The sequence below is a fragment of the Maniola hyperantus genome, chromosome 20 (assembly GCF_902806685.2).
Source record: "Maniola hyperantus chromosome 20, iAphHyp1.2, whole genome shotgun sequence".
NCBI classification, from domain to species: domain Eukaryota; kingdom Metazoa; phylum Arthropoda; class Insecta; order Lepidoptera; family Nymphalidae; genus Maniola; species Maniola hyperantus.
Window position 1 is genome coordinate 10,634,455 of NC_048555.1, and position 17,686 is coordinate 10,652,140.

At 37.3% G+C, this 17,686-nt stretch overlaps 2 protein-coding genes across 16 annotated transcripts in view; one reads left to right on the top strand and one right to left on the bottom strand.

Moving 5' to 3' along the window:
- The window catches only part of Trpm (transient receptor potential cation channel, subfamily M), a 215,297-nt gene that overhangs the window by 124,278 nt on the left and 73,333 nt on the right, over positions 1–17,686 (bottom strand). The window lies entirely within an intron of this gene.
- On the top strand, positions 4,143–6,562 carry LOC138403720 (phospholipase A2 inhibitor beta-like). Its single transcript, XM_069505362.1, has 2 exons — positions 4,143–4,358; positions 5,265–6,562. Exon 2 carries the CDS (start codon positions 5,265–5,267, stop codon positions 6,552–6,554), a length of 1,290 nt encoding a protein of 429 aa, XP_069361463.1. The 5' UTR covers positions 4,143–4,358; the 3' UTR covers positions 6,555–6,562.

Below are 17,686 nucleotides of genomic sequence, written 5' to 3' on the forward strand. Positions count from 1 at the left end.
ATTCCCCATTATAGTCAATAGTCAATTTATTGGCAAAAATTTGTTTCCAAGTCACACTATTTGGATGGTTTACACTTTACGGACCTTTGCGCCGCGATCCGTGTGCAAGTGTAGAGCGGACATTAGAAGATAGCATTTTATACATTTCTGCTAAAAGAACTAACAAGATGCCTATGATGTAACAGAAAGTCCCTTTTCAAAGCAAGGAGCTTAAATGTTCATTTTCTTTGTCGCTAGCAGTTCAGCTTTATATTCAGAGTTCAGACTTTTTGCAGCTAATGATGTAAAATATAGATAACAGAGTAACTTTCATAATAATAAAACGTCAAGTCCGTTTAGCAAAGATTTTTTCACCTCACTCGCTCGGAAACAATCCTTTTGCCCTTTGAAATCTGAGTGGAAAGTGGTAATTTTGCTCCTTAGGGCGCAAAGTACGAGTTGAAATTCGAACTGTCGGCTATGCGTCCTACCTACTTACTTTTTTCTTTCAATTAAAAATACTACGTGATAATGAAACGTTCAGAAACGCGGTTGGTTTTTACTGTCTTTACTATTTATTATTATTTACTAACTTGTTAAGTGACCCGTAGGAACTTTTATTTTATTAAATTAAAATATAATTAATTCATTTCTATTTTTATTTGGGTAATTAAATTAAACAATCTGTTTCACGGCTCAACCGTTCAACCGATTTTGACGAAATTTCATACAGATATAGCTTGCATCCCGGGGAAGGACATAGGCTACCTACTTTTAATCCCGGAAAATCAAAGAGTTTCCACGTGATTTTTAAAAACCTAAATCCACGCGTAAGTAAGTCGCGAGCATCAGCTAGTTTAGAGATAAAATGGCGAGTGAGATCTCAAAATGTATGAAGGTACTTTACACGCGCCGCGCGTCGTAGACGCTCCCGCATCGCGGCGCGGCCCGCTTTCTGCGTTCATGACGCGCAGGTGTGGCCGTAGCTTTAAATAGGAATTGGTAAAAAAAAAAAATAGGACATCGAAAGCAAACATTGCTAGCATGTTAAAATGAAATTATTTTGAACCTGACACAATTTTATAATGAATATAATTAATTATGAATATATTTCCATTGTTCCAAGTCCAACTAAATTGAACACGCGATTTTTCATGTCGTCACTTTGGGTGCGACATTGTTTTAATTTTATCAGTATTACTAGCTGATGCCCGCGACTTCGTCCGCGTGGATTTAGATTCTTTAAATCCCGTGGGAACTCTTTGATATTCCGGGACAAAAAGTAGCCTATGTCACTCTCCAGTTCTTTAACTATACTCATGCAAAAAATCACGTCGATCCGTTGGTCCCTTGCGACGTGATCAAAGGACAAACCAACAAACCTACGAACCAATAAACCAACAAACCAACAAACAAACTAGAGGTGTCAAAAAATAATGTACCTAATAAATTTATTAAATATATAAATGTATTCAAGATATTCGTTTTTAGATTAAAACAAAATTGAATACAATATATAATAAGTAGTGAACATTTGAGAAAATCCTTCCTAAAAAATAACTCAGGCGTTCGATCTTTGATACGCCGCGCGCGGCGCGACCGAGCGACGATATTAGAATAAAATATATTAGGTAGGTACAGCTGAATACAAATATCGTCGCGATTCGACGGTGAATAATTATTACATCGAATTTTCGTATTGGCCTGTTACATGTTGACTGTGATGATACGAGTATGCGGCTAGTATTTTTATCATTTTGTTTGTTTCGTAATAAATTTTGAATGCAGTTTTATTTATTTGTGAACTTGAGTGTCGATAAATATTTAATGCGAATAATTGTAATGTAGATTAGGCAAAATAATGTAGATTAGGTACATTTTTGTGTTGTGATAGATTTGTGTCGCGCGTTAATAATACCTATTATAGTAGATTTGTTCTTTTTGGAAATACTTGCGTCATTTTATAAGTCGTATGAGAAAATGTTTTTCAAAGTGTAGGTATTATCATACATTTAAGTATTATAGGTAATAGGTTAGGTACGTGAAGTGGTATTGTTCTTTTTAGAAATCATCATCATCATTTTATAATTCGTATGATAATAAATATGTAGAAATGTATGATAATAAATATAGTAGTTACCTACTAAAAAGATTTTTTTATAGGTAACTAGGTAAACTTACCTACCTATTGTATTGTAGGTATCTACTTGACATTGCTTTATCGTTCTACTTGTTTTTATTTTTACATACATAGGTAGGTACTAGGTACTGTATTCCGCGACAGGTTGAGATGGCAATCGGGGTATGAGGCGGGGGTGACACCCCGCACACCCGCACGTCACCCTCGCTCGCCCGCACTGGGTTAGCACAGGGGCCGTGCGGGTGTGCGGGGCATTCCCTCCCCGATTGCCATTTCGACCTGTCGCGAAGGTATGGATTGGGTACCTATTAAGAGTAAAATTTAAAATTTAAATCAATCGAGTTAAATACAAGCTATACCCTAGTTCTCGACCTTATTGACGGTTATGAGAAAGTTGTTTTTTGTCATATTCTTGTTCAGTAGGTATCATTCATAGATTGTTAAAATGTTGTTCCCTATGTCAATAAGGTCGGAAATCGCTTGCACCCATTTATCTGCTTGCGCCTCATGGTGAAATCGGTGCAAGCAAATCTCGACCTTATTGACGGTTATGAGAAAGTTGTTTTTTGTCATATTCTTGCTCAGTATAATTCATAGATTGCTAAAATGCTGTTTTCTGACGTATGTCAATAAGGTCGAAAATCGATTGCACCCATTTTTCTGCTTGCGCCTCACGGTTCAAGCATTTTTTTTTTTGTAACAAAATAATGTAACGTTAATAATTATTAAATATTTGTCTGTAACACGTGATAATATTGTGATACACACATGAACCTGTATTTGACACCTCTAAAACAAACACACTTTTGCATTTATAATAATACTAGCTGATGCCCGTGACTTCGTACCCGTGGATTTAGGTTTTTAAAAATCCCGTGGGAACTCTTTCATTTTCCGGGATAAAAAGTAACCTATGTCGCTCCTCTCCAGGTCTTAAACTATACCCATGCAAAAATCACGTTCATCCGTTGCTCCGTTGCGACGTGATTGAAGGACAAACCAACAAACAAACACACTTTCGCATTTATAATAGGGGGCCTTAATATTATGGTGAGTAGTAATTATATTATCTTAAAACCTTTTGAAACTCTGGATTTCCTTAAATGCTCGTGCCATGTCACGATAGTAATAAGGGTCAGTTTTGTATACGCTGCAATAATTACATTATGTTGATTAAAGAATCACGAGTCCAGACTGTTTACGTTAAATCAATATCAACTCTATTAATACTGCAAGTAAAGTCTAGTTTTCTATGTACACAAAGTAAGTGATGTGTTTATCACAACACAAAACCGCAATATCCAACATTAACCATAGATATGGACATATACAAGTACGCTAGTTAAGGTGTGGCAAAACACAATGACAGTTATTTTTGTGCTGATTCAAAGCGCCCCACCGAACATACCGGAAATAAAAAAATCATCATCATCATCATCAACCGATAGACGTCCACTGTTAAACATAGGTCTCTTGTGGGGATTTCCACACCAGCAGGAGAAATCAGCGGCTCCCTGCGACTCGTCAGATGTCGTCCGTCCACCTAGTGGGGTGTCTTCCAAATTCCGATGCGAGGTCGTTATTCCAGCACCTTGGGATCCCAACGTCTATTGGTTTTACGAACTATGTGCCCTACCCATTGCCACTTCAACGGTTGCGAAGGTGAAGTGGCAATGGGTAGGGCACATAGTTCGTTCGTGTTAGAAGACTAGGTGGACGGACGACATGGGACGAGTCGCAGGGAGCCGCTGGATTCTCCTGCTGGTGTGGAAGTCCCTACAAGAGACCTATGTCTAGCAGTGGACTTAAAACACTTTATATCAAATGGTCTTTTGTGTTGACACTTGATGTTCTGATGTTCACATTTAATTCCAAGTACGCTCACGAAACGTTCACTGCTGCTATCTGCGCCAAAATGGCGACAATCAGCTTGGTTCAATAACAGGTCGGCAACAGCAACTCCAGCGCACTTGTACAGGTCAGTGACACTAACCAGTTTAGCATCACCACTATAAAGAGCGACTAAACGCGTACAACGCGTAGGTACGGACGTAGCATTTTGCAATATTCAAAAGTTAAAATATTGATCAAGGCAGTGACAGTGACAAAAACAAAAGAAATTAATTGCAAGCATGATGATTTTGTGAAAGATTTGTGAAACTTTCATTGGTGAATTAAAGTGCACACAAGGATAAAAGTCACGGCTGTGAACTTTTGTGGTGTGCAGTTTGACTATAAGGTATGGGATATCTTTAAATATATAAAAGGAAAAGGTGACTGACTGACTGACTGATCTATCAACGCATAGCTCAAACTACTGGACGGATCGAGCTGAAAATAAGGGGCTGAAATAGGGGATTGAAATTTGTGTAGTCCACGCGGACGAAGTCGTGAGCATATAATTTAATTAACGTGAGCTAGTAATATATAATTTATCTTCTTATTTAAAAATATTAATGTTTATTTGGACGTTATCTATGCGTTTGGGCATCGTTCATGTTTGAAACTTTGTACAGTTTTTAATTACAGGCTATTGACCGCGACTTTGTCCGTGTGATCGGTTCTAGTTTCTACGCTGCGCCGCATCGTACCGGAAAACTAAATCGATTCGCGGTGACTTTGCCGGTAGAGTTGCAAAGCTTTCCATCAGACCGTTTTGCAGACCTGCTGCGCGATTGCGGTAAAATGACAGCTGCATTTCTGCACGATCGCAATCACTTCTGATTGGTTGACGCTCGCTCATTATTGGCTAAAATGTATTTTTGCAACAAGAATCGCACAAATTCAGCCAATCAGAACAATTGAGATTGTAATAATGATTGATGCAGGTTTTACGAAATCGCCCTACTGGTGCAGAATTTTCCAAATGGGCCCAACCTGAAATCGAACCCAGAACCTCTCATTTATAAAACCACAGCACTCACCACTGCACCAGGGAGGTCGTCAAAAATTACGTTATGGCAAAATACCATTAAAAATTTTGAATCGGATCATCCAATCCATTGATGTTGGAATCCCCCTCTTCCAATCCATCCAAAACATGGAAAGGAAATGTTTTAACTATTTCTAAATATTATTAAACATCTTTGATGTGCCCTCAATTTTCAATGAGTCGTATTCATCCCAAAAACCTGTCTCCTTTCAGATGCCGATATCAAAAATATATTGCAGTTGTCATCTCCTACTTCTATTCCTTACCTTCGTCAAAGCGACACCGAAATGCGAAATCATGAACCAGCAAACACAATACCACGTCACTTGCACTCCAAATGATAACTCCGACTACAAACTACAAAGAGGCCTAGTATCTGATAACAACGATACTATAAAACTAACTCTCCGAGCTTGCAGAATTTCCGAAGTAGAATTAGAAGCATTCGAAAACCTATTTGCACTAGAATACCTCGATATATCACAAAATAAAATCTCCGAACTGAAATTGGGAGTCCTCGATGGCATGGTAGAAGTTAACCATCTGAATTTATCACAGAATTTGCTGACCGGATTTCCGCTTGGACTATTCGATCAGAAACCTAATTTGAATACTTTAGATTTAAGTGGGAACAAAATTGAAAATTTGGAGCTCGGAATATTTGATCCGCTAATGAAATTAAAATGGTTAGACTTATCTGGTAATTCGTTGAAAGGTAAAGATATAAATCCTTATATTTTTGATCAAACGACGAAAATAAATTACATAAGTTTCGCTAGAAATAACATGAATCGAGCACCAGAAAACTTATTAAATGCTTTGGAGGATTTGAGAACGTTAAATTTAGATCGGTGCCTAATCACTGAAATACCTGCATTTGCTATTGGGCGCAATCTTAGAACATTGCGAGAATTAATAATATCTACCAATCAGATCACAAAACTTGACGATGCAACAGCATTTATTAATCTGGACAATCTAAATACACTTAATTTAGCCTATAACGTTATAGAATCGATTGATTCTAATACATTCAAGCCATGTAAGAAGCTCAGAGTTATAGTATTACGAGGTAATAAATTAACCGATATACCGGATACTCTATTTAAGGATATGAAGAGCATAGGTAATATTGATTTGTCACATAATGAAATAACAAGTATTCCTGTAAACGCTTTTCGTGGGACATCGCTAAAGAACTTGAATCTGGCAAGTAATCGTATAACATATTTGGCTGACAACTTTTGCTTGGAGTTAAAAAACTCTGGGGCGATACTTACAAAGTTTTACTTCAATCAGAACCCATGGCAATGTGCGTGTTTAAGAAATATACTGGATGAAGTGAAGAAGTATAAGATATCGTACAATGGAATAATGTATGATGGAAAACATCCAATATGCGTGACAACGAGTGAACATTTCTGTAAAAGACATGACACGTTCAATAGTGTTTATAAGGAATTGTATGATAGGTTAGTTTTGGGATTACAAATAGATACTTGAAAATTGTACTCCTCTGGTTTGTTTCAAACTTTTGAAAATATGTAATTTTTAAATTATCAAGTTAGCAGATCTTTTTGACTGATGATAGATAAATTTAATATAGGCCATGAAGGCGCGCTAATCGTGGAAGATTTACTGTGGCAGCCCTTTTTAACCGACTTAAAAAAGGAGGAGGTTCTCAATTCGTTGGAATCTTTTTTGTTTGCATGCCTGATTTTCGCATACCTAATGTTCTCAACGGTGTGTGAATTCGGCCTAGTTAAGTTTTTACGGCCAAGCTAAGTTCACAGGCTGCAATTTGTCCATAAATCTTCACCTAACCGCCAATTTCGCTGCGATATATTTATCACTTTCCAAGTTGGACAGATTTCATTTATTATACTCTAGTAGGTACCTACTCTAGTGCTATATTTTTAAAATATTTTATACTAGCTGATACCCGCGACTTCGTTCGCGTGAAATTAAGTTTTTTAAAAATCCCTTGGGAAATCTTTGCTTCTCCGGGATAAAAAGTAGCCTATGTCACTCTCCAGGTCTTTATCTATGCCCATGCAAAAAATCACGTCAATCCGTCGCACCGTTGCGATGTGATTGAAGGACAAACCAACGAACAAACACACTTTCGCATTTATAACAAGGGTAGGTACTGATTGGCCGGCAAGGTCATCATTTATGGTACGACTGCACTATTGGAATTCGGCTAATAATTCAAGTTCGGGTTACAATACGAATGGCTATGCAGGAAAAAGCAGCTACCAGGCAAGCAATGAATTAATTTCCCCATTACAGTTTACACGTCATCAGGAAAAATTAAGTTCTACTACTTTGATATTTATTAGAAGTAAATTATGTACTTCATTTCTTTTTCATCGTTGAAGCCGTATATGGAACGGTTATTGTTAGCTATTAAGTTCATAACAACCGGCGGCAGGTCATAAATTACACCCAACCGCGAATTTCACTGCGTGTATGAATTTATTATGAAATTGAAATATTACTACTATTTCGATGAAATTGCAAAGAAATACGATATTTTAATGTAAGTATAGAACCAAGGTTATGTGGTAAGGGAGTCACTGTATTTGTCGTTGTGAACAAGTTATAATATAGACGATATCCTAATATTAATATTACAAATGTGAAAGTGTGGACGTTTGGATGTTTTGATGTTTGTTACTCAATCACGCAAAAACTACTGGACGGATTTGGCTGAAATTTGGAATGGGAATAGGTTATGTCTTGGATTAACACATAGGCTACTTTTTATCTCGGAAAATCAAAGAGTTCCCGCGGGATTTTGAAAAACGTAGTCGTTGTCATAGCCGTAGTGCCTGTAAAGTGATCATAAAACAAGCAGTCTAGTCTGATGCTGATTTGCCCAGGTCATAGTCTAAGGATAATAAACAAGCCCGACACAGATCTGTTTTTGTACAATGCGCAGTCATAGGCCTCGTATTCAGATTAGACTAGAATGAGTAAATTTTAAGAACGGATTCGCCCTAATTGCTTTATGTGTCAACTGTCATATCAAAAGTATGTTTTAGTAAAAGTTTGTATAGTCCGTAAAAAATGACTAAATGAAAAATGAATAAAAATCAACTGTCATGTTAAAAGGACGGTTCACCTTTAAAATAAGGACTAAAATCGTACTTATGACATGAAATTTGACACAAAAAGTTAAAATGACGCTGAGGAGTTAAATTTTACGCGTTATACGGTAAACCGTACTTTTGACATGACAGTTGACACAGCAAATATGACGAATCCTTTCTCAAAATTTACACACAATACTTGTTTTGCGCGCACTATTGTAGACGCCCACTCGGTGTTCAGGGGAACCGTGTATTACAAATCATATGCGCGTGTTCGATGCGACGACGCGACGTCCTGACATCTTCAGCCGTCGCTGCGGCCACGCAATGTGTCTAACCAAGCCTTTATTTTTATTTTCTGAAAAATTGAATTTTTAAGAAAGATTCTCTTTATTATAACATCAGCACGGGATCCAGATACGCTGGCGCTGGCCGCTACTTTACGAAACGTTTAATGTTTAAATGGTCCGCCGTCCACGGACTTTGCATTACATAATTAAACCGGAAACGGTAGGAACTGGAAGGTTACTTTTCAAAAAAGCGAATATATTTTTTGGAAAAAACCACACAGCACCTAAACCAAAAAAAAACCGGCCAAGTGTGAGTCAGGCTCGCGCAACGAGGGTTCCGTACTACCGTCGTATTTTTTTGACATTTTGCACGATAATTCAAAAACTATGATGAATTTAAAAAAAACTGTTTTAGAATGCACAGGTGAAGCCCTTTCATATTTATTTTATTTATTTTATTTATTTTATTTATTTTATTTATTTTATTTATTTTATTTATTTTATATCTAATTAGAACGGCAGTGCCACTTACACTAACTAGATGATTAATAATAAATTTAAATACAAATAAAGGTACAAGAAAAAAGACATAAAATACAAAACGATAAAAGATCAAAGAATTTTGAATATGTACGCTGAGAACATTGAATGACATATTCATGCAATGCTCTCAGCGTACTTCAGTAACTCCCGAACCAGTATTATAGACCCATCATTAAATGGGTCCCATTGAGCATTATTGTCCAAAAGCGCGTTGAATGATGCTAATGAACGGGGTATAGGTGACATAGATCTAGCAATAGTGCGATGATGTGGGACCACGAAAAGTTTATTTTTTCGTGGACGAAGATTACTGTTGGATTCAGGGACACGTATGCGACACAGTTGGTTATGAAGTTCTGGAGCATTAACATCTCCTCGCAAAATTTGACACATAATGATAACTGATGATATAACATTATATGATACAGTTGATACAGCCCCACTTGATATAGTTATCCTACTTCGAAAATGAAATGAAATGAAAATACTAATTATTAGTTTATATGACCACAATTTTTTTTTGTGTGATGTAACCACAAATTCACGGTTTTCAGATTTTTCCCCAAATGTCTGCTATAAGACCAACCTACCAGCCTTTCATGATTCTAGGTCAACGGGAAGTACCCTGTAGTTTTCTTGACAGACCGACAGACAGACAGACAACAAAATGATTCTATAACGGTTACGTTTTTCCTTTTGTGGTACGGAACCGCTCTACAAAGGACCCACAACAAACATACCTAGTATTCATTCGAGTAAGTAAATTAAAATGGTGTTCTTCGCCCACGGCAAATATCTTCAAACAGATCTGATGAGTTCCATTGTGCCGGAGCAACGCAGAGGGATTAATTAGTATTAGAGGATCCCGCAAGCACAAATAGTAGCTATTCTTTTAATTATGACCGTGGTTTAGCAAGCATACAGTTGGTTAACACTTTATAGTCAGATAAATGGCCGCCGCCACATTTTCTCTAGACTAGCTAGATGATGCCCGCGACTTCATCCACGTGGATTGAGGTACTTAAAAATCCAGTGGAAACTCTTTGATTTTACAGGATAAAAAGTAAATGTCCTTCCGGATTCCGAAAGGATGGGCCGTGAAAGGCTAGCAGGCAGACAGACAGACACACTAAAAAAAAAAATCTTTTTTATTCGTATAAACTTTTACAAGTACTTACTTACGAATAGTCGGATGCATCTACCACTGATTCGGAATGCCTTTCCTACCGAGAAGAACCAGCAAGAAACTCGGCACTCGACTGCACTCGACGGCAAACTCGACTCTCGCATTTATAATATTAGTATGGATAAATTATTAAAAAAATCTATTTTCAGCACAATGTATAGGTACCTAATCGTACAGATGAAGGTTAAATTGTATGGAAAAGGCATTTATTGAATAGTAGGTGCATTGTAATAAGGGCCTTTGAAGGTAGTTTCCGAAGGAAGTAGGTTAGTAAAATTATTTAGAAGTTTTCTCAGGTGTGTGTAAGTATAGGTAAAACACTAAAAATTATAAAACAGGCATATACTTACCTACTAGTCGACTGTAACATTGTTAAACTGTGTTCCAGACCCTACTCGGAATATTATAAGGGAGCTTCAATTCGGGACGAAGGTAAAGGTCAATTCACATTAACCTTTACAAAGCGCATGCCAATTTGCTTCGTAACTATGTAACGTGTTACTATTTTAATCTACCTGACCTTCGAGGTCACAGACTGATAATAATGACCATAGATATATAGAAATGAAGATATTTACTTTGTTAAAAAACGAGTATGCATCTCTATGCTGTGTGATTACTAGAGTCACATCGAGCCTTCGGCCATCCAAATAAACCACCTTCGGTCAAACCGTCGACTTGGCCAAAATTGGCCTACATTTTGCAGGAGCATGCCGGAGATGGATATAGGAGATTTGAAATTTTTCGGGAATCCACGCGGACGAAGCCGCGGGTATCATCTAGTTTAACATAAAATAATAAAATTCAAGAATCTCTACTATATATTTTTATTCAAAAGAGGTACACTTGACAGAAGCGAATTTTTTGTTCGTTAGCTTCACTTTTTACTATATTTTTTTAGGTCCCCATACAACCCATTGAAAGAATTCATTGGCAAATATATTGTTCATTCGAAAAATATAAATTGAATAAAAGTGTTTCTTTCACTTAGCTGAACTTCCTACACTGCAATGAGAAAACGAGTAGGTACTGTAAATACTTCCTAATGGGTTCCTAGTTCCTGCTCCTACTTCGGAAAGTGGCAATAAGTATTGAGCGCCGCACATAATCTAGACCGCAATAAAACTAGAACGTGGAGGTGAAAATTTCACCGTGAAATACGCAAACTTCGACACCAAGTTTATTTCAAACGAGGAAAGTTATAGTGCAAGTGTGGAACGGCACAAACATTCATATACCACGCTTATAGTTCACCGCGAAATCCTTTGCGCTGGAAACTGCACTCAGTATAGAAGCTGTGCACTTTGAAACACTCTTCTAGATGTTTACAAAGAGAATTACATAGTTGTAACACGTAGGAACTCCTAGTCGCGTGTACCTACTACTCACTAGCTATAAGTTCTCTAGATCACAATAAAACTAGAACGCAGAGGTGAAAATTTCACCGTGAAATACACAAAACTTCGAAATCGAGTTTATACGGGTTTACTTCAAACGAGGAAATTTATAGTTCAAGTGTAAAACGGCACATACATTCATATACCACGCTTATAGTTCACCGCGAAATCCTTTGCACTGGTATACACTCAACGTGGAAGTTGTGCACTTTGAAACACTTTTCTAGATGTTTACAAAGAGAATTACATAGTTGTAAGTGATATAACACGTAGGAACTCCTAGTCGCATATACCCACTACTCACTAACTATAGTTCTCTAGATCGCAATGAATCTAGATTGCAATAAAACTAGAACGCGGAGGTGAAAATTTCACCGTGAAATACGCAAAACTTTGACACCGAGTTTATACGGGTTTATTTCAAACGAGAAAAGTTATAGTTCATGTCAGTGTAGAGCGGCACAAACATAAAGTTCACCGCGAAATCCTTTGCGCTGGAAACTGCACTCAACGTGGATGCTGTGCACTTTGAAACACTTTTCTAGATGTTTACAAAGAGAATTACATAGTTGTAACACGTAGGAACTCCTAGTCGCATGTACCCACTACTCACAGTCACTAGTATAAGTTCTCTAGATCGCAATAAAACTGGAACCGCGTAAATTTCACAGTGAAATACGCAAAACTTCGACACCGAGCTTATATGGGTTTATTTCAAACGAGGAAAGTTATGGTTCAAGTGTAGAACGGCACAAACATTTTTACCACGACAACAATTTACAACGCTTAAAGTTCACCGCGAAATCCTTTGCGCTGGAAACTACACTCAACGTGGAAGCTGTGCACTTCGAAACACTCTTCTAGATGTTTACAAGGAGAATTACATAGTTGTAACACGTAGGAACTTCTAGTCGCATATACCCACTACTCACTAACTATAGTACTCTAGATCGCAATAAAACTGGAACGCGGAGGTGAAAATTTCACCGTGAAATACGCAAAACTTCGACATCGAGTTTATTTCAAACGAGGAAAGTTACTGTTCAAGTGTAGAACGGCACAAACATTCATATACCACGCTTATAGTTCACCGCGAAATTCTTTGCACTGGAACCTGTGCACATTGCAACACTCTTCTAGATTGTTTACAAAGAGAATTACATAGTTGTAGTAGTGAGCCGGTGATGGGTTGATCATGATGAACTCATAGAAAATCCTGCATGTATCTTATTTTCATTAAAGGACCACCCTCAATTCGAGCGTCTAATTTAGACTAGATACAATTTTATTAATTAAGCTAAAAGCACCGAGCTGAAATATCAAAGACACTGCATTTAGAAGCAGAGCTTCAGTTTCAAACGAGGAACGTTACGGTTCAAGTGTTGCAATGCAAAACTGAAGCAGCATCCATTCACCGCGTTTAAAGTTCACCGCGTAACCCTTTTCAAACAAACTGTTCACTTTGAAACACTTGCATCCCATTTACAGGGAAAATGGCAACGATTCTGTTGTTTTTCGCTAAACTAAATTTAGAGTATCTGCATCCTCTTCTTTTTAATATTGCTAAAAAAGGAAGGATGGGAAGACGACATAAGAAAAGTTGGAGGAGCAACATGGAAAAGGACAGCGCGTGACAGGCAAAAGTGGAAGCTGCTGGAAGAGGCCTATGTGTCGAGAGGACACGCTGATAGCTAAAGAAAAAAACAAATTCTATTTTAAAAGACTAAAATTATAGATAAATATTAAAAAAGAAAAACTATCAGCATTAAAGGCTTAATAAAAAAAAGGAAGGAACATGAATTTTACATTAATTTAAGGCATCTAAATTTTAATTTAACAAATTTAAACGATACGCTCGCGACTGGCAGCTAAAGTCACGAGGTTTGACGGCTCTAAATTAAACTTAAAACTGTCAAACTATGTCTGTCCTTTTCATATTATATTAGTAAGAAGAGGATGCGAATGCTCTAATATTTAGTTGTGCTCAGAATCAGTACCATTGTTTCAGTAGCAAGCGGCAGCATAAACTGCATCTTTTGAAGGTTCCGTACCCGAAAGGGACTCTTACTAAGCCTCCGCTGTCCGTCCGTCTGTCTGTCAGCGGGCTGTATCTCATGAACCGTAATATTTAATTTTAATTTTTTGTACGATAGTACGGAACTCTTCGTGAGCGAGTCCCATTCGCAAACTGGTTTTTTGTATGAATAGCGAGCAAAGCTGTCAAAAAAAGTCAACCGTTAGACCATAAAATAATAATGTCTGTTTGTTAGTTTGTCGTTCAATCACGCCACCACGGAGCCACGAATCGACGTGTTTTGTATGAATGTGCATAAAATCACAGCATAGCATAGCTCACAGCATAGCTGCATAGCATATCTTTGGTGGAAAAGCAGCCTAAATCAATTAATATCAGACATCACGCCTCCAAGTCGTTTTCATTAATTAGAAATGCTTGACAGCAATTAAAACGCAATTAGTTCCAACTCTAACAGCAATAACTTCTCCATTATTTTCTAGAGCTATTGAGACAGATCGAACCTCTAATATCTTGGTCGTTGACATTTCAGTAATGGATATCAGTACCTATATTATAAACGCGAAAGTGTGTGTTTGTTGGTTTGTCCTTCAATCACGTCGCAACGGAGCAACCGACTTTTACATCTAAATATATAAAAGGAAAAAGTGACTGACTGACTGACTGATCTATCAGTCGTACAGCTCAAACTACTGGACGGATCGGGCTGAAATTTGGCATGCAGATAGCTATTATGACGTAGGCATTCGCTAAGAAAGGATTTTTGAAAATGCTATCCTAAGGGGGTGAAATAGGGGTTTGAAATCTGTGTAGTCCACGCGGACGAAGTCACGAGCATAAGCTAGATTTTAATGTGGGTGGTGATTAAGTATGGATTATAATTACTCATTTATTAATTATAGCACCTAAGTACATTATATAATTTCGACGAAGAAACAAGAGTCAAGAAGGTAAACGAAAAGTTTGATAAAGGGATAATCTGTCACAAATCCCTGTGCCATTATGGAAGTAAATATCGCCATAAGTTTGGGGGCATTTGAACTTCGTTCGACACGGGTATAAGTAACGGCTTAGGGGGCTACAACTCATAATTTATGGGGTCTGTTTCACTACTTTATGAAGCCTTTGAAACTGAAATACTTTATAGGTACTAGCTGATAACCGCGACTTCGTCCGCGTGGATTTACATTTTTCAAACTCCCGCGGGAACTCTTTGATTTTCCGGGATAAAAAGTAGCCTATGTATTAATCCAGGGTATAATCTATCTCCATTTCAAATTTCATCCAAATCCGTTCAGCCGGTTTGCGTGATTGACTAACAAACATCCAAACATCCACACTTTGACATAATTATAATATTAGTAGGATTAGGATTAAGATTAAATACATAATGCAGCTACCTACTTATATAAGATATTCTACCAATCCGCACCTAGCCAGCGTAGTAGACTATGGCCAAAACCCTTCTCATTCTGAGAGGAGACCCGTTCTCTGTAGTGAGCCGGCTATGGGTTGATCATGATATTATATGTTATTTATTTTCACGATTCAAAAGCACTTGTAAAAGTTTATTTGATACTAGCTTATGCTCGCGACTTCGTCCGCGTGGACTAGGTAGTAGGTACACAAATTTCAAACCCCTATTTCACCCCCTTGGGGGGTTGAATTTTAAAAAATCCTTTCCAAGCGGATGCCTACGTCATAATAGCTATCTGCATGCAAAATTTCAACCTGATCCGTCCAGTAGTTTGAGCTGTGCGTTGATACAGTCAGTCAGTCACCTTTTCCTTTAATGTTTTTTTTAATAAAGTATATTAGCCATGCTAATCATGAATAATATTCCCTCCAACTAAGCGTAAAGCTTGTGCTAGGAGTAGGTCCGACAATAGTGCAACGGGTGGGGTTTGAACTGCCGACCTTTCGGATTTTAGTCCGCGCCTTGCGCTATTGAGGCTCTACATTAGCCCATAATTTAGCGACCATGTCTGGGACATGACTTAGACAGACAATAAAGTGACCCTATAAGAGTTCCTTTTTTATGTGGAGATACGAAACCCTAACAAAATTGGGGATCTATCTAGCTTTCTAAAAAATATAAGAAGGCAATTAGTCCGTGAGCTTGCACGAAGTATGATGACGAACAGATTTTGTTTCACATTTTCCCGCCGAAGGTGAAAATGAAAAATTGAACTCATGATAATGAAAATGAATTTTATAAAAAAAAAAACTCGCAAAGTACATGACTGGTTCAAATTCTGACAAGGGGATTGATTGACTTGGGGTTCTGGGGTTGAAATGGGGTACTGTTTTTGGCAATACCTATTTGCATTACTTTCTGCCGCGTACTACATAGCACCAATATATGCTACATATCTACCGTCCTATTAGTTCAATGTTTCATTTACACTACACACACTATATTATATATTAATATATGTATATATATTATGTATTATATATGTACCTATGTATATCTTTATCTATATATTATTATTAAGGCATTTCTGTGCCTATTAATATACATATTACTTATATTATAATTATTATCTTTATGTTCCCTGACAACTTACGTACACCTTAAACCCAGTTTCACTAGCCCTTAAATCCTCTTCAACCTAGTTGCCTGGTAGAGATCGCTTCACAGCGATAAGGCCGCTGATTGTATGTTCTTCTTTTACATGTTTCTTTTTGTGTCTTTTCTTTTTGGTGTACAATAAAGAATATTAAACTAAACTAAACACATATTGTGGTTATGTATAGTTACGATAGTTTACAGCGTTTATTGAATTCTCCCGCTGCGCCGAATTTACACATCCAATACCTACGTACATGCAGGCCGCAGGGAAATCTACGGAATATTATTACACAACGCCTTTGCAACTGCGCCTTGTTGCTCATTTTGTTTATTTATAATCGATAAACTCTGAAACTACTAAACCGATTTTAATAATACTTTCGGAATTAGAAAAATATCCAGGAGTAGTTTTATAACACAAGGTATAAAGAGGAAAAACTAAAAATTTCAACTCTCCACCTATTACGGTTTAGGAAATATAGCTCGCTGACAGGCATACGGGTGGACAGCAGAGGCTTTGTAATAGGGTCACCCTTTGCGTACGGAACCCTAAAAAGTATCTGTTAAAATTAGTCTTTCATTTAAAATATCTTTTTTAGCTGTGAATAGGTAGGGTAGGACTTACTTACAAAGTCGCGGGCATCAGCTAGTTTTAAATAATATCATCGTAGTAGATTCCATAGTAAAAATTGGAAAAGTTCCAATTTAATGCGCGTGGATTTTTTTTACTTGGGCTCTTGAACTCTTACGAAATGGCACTTTTTTCAAGATTTATTCTCAGGACGCCCATTGAATTGCTCAGACCTATTGAATTTGTGTCCGGGTGGGAATTTTCCCGACAAAGAGCAACGCAGTCTTTCTTCTCAAGAGGGAGAGGGCGGAGACGCTAAGCACAACGTTCCCCTCTGCTACAATGGTCTACTGGGGGAAAAATATGTAGGCAATTAAATTTATCTATACATATAAAACGAAAAGCTGACTGACTGCCCGACTGATCTATCAACGCACAGCTCATACTACTGGACGGAAATGGCTGAAATGCATGCAGATAACTGTTATGACGTTAACATCCGCTAAAAATTGTTTTTGAAAATTTAACCTCTTGGAGGGGTTTGGAATTTGTATAGTCTACGCGGACGAAATCGAGGGCATAAGCTAGATATAAATAAGAAAGAAAGATAAATAAAGCGTGTAGGTACTAGGTGGTACTAGGTAGGTAATAGTATTACGCTTAAACAAAGGTTGCGGTGTGAAAAAAAAGGGCAAGATAATATTATAATTAAATTGATTAATCGCTGAGGCTAATTATGGCAAAAAAACTCAGCATCACTAGCGTTCAGCAACCTCCATTGTATTTTGTGAACTCACAAGGGGTCATTGTACGCAAAAAAATAATACCTACTTTTTATACCTAATTTCAAAAGGACTACAGTTTAAACTTGAAGGAAATTTATACATTTATAAAACCAAATTGTAAGAATAGATTCTTTCAGCTTGCATTACCATTTTAAAAA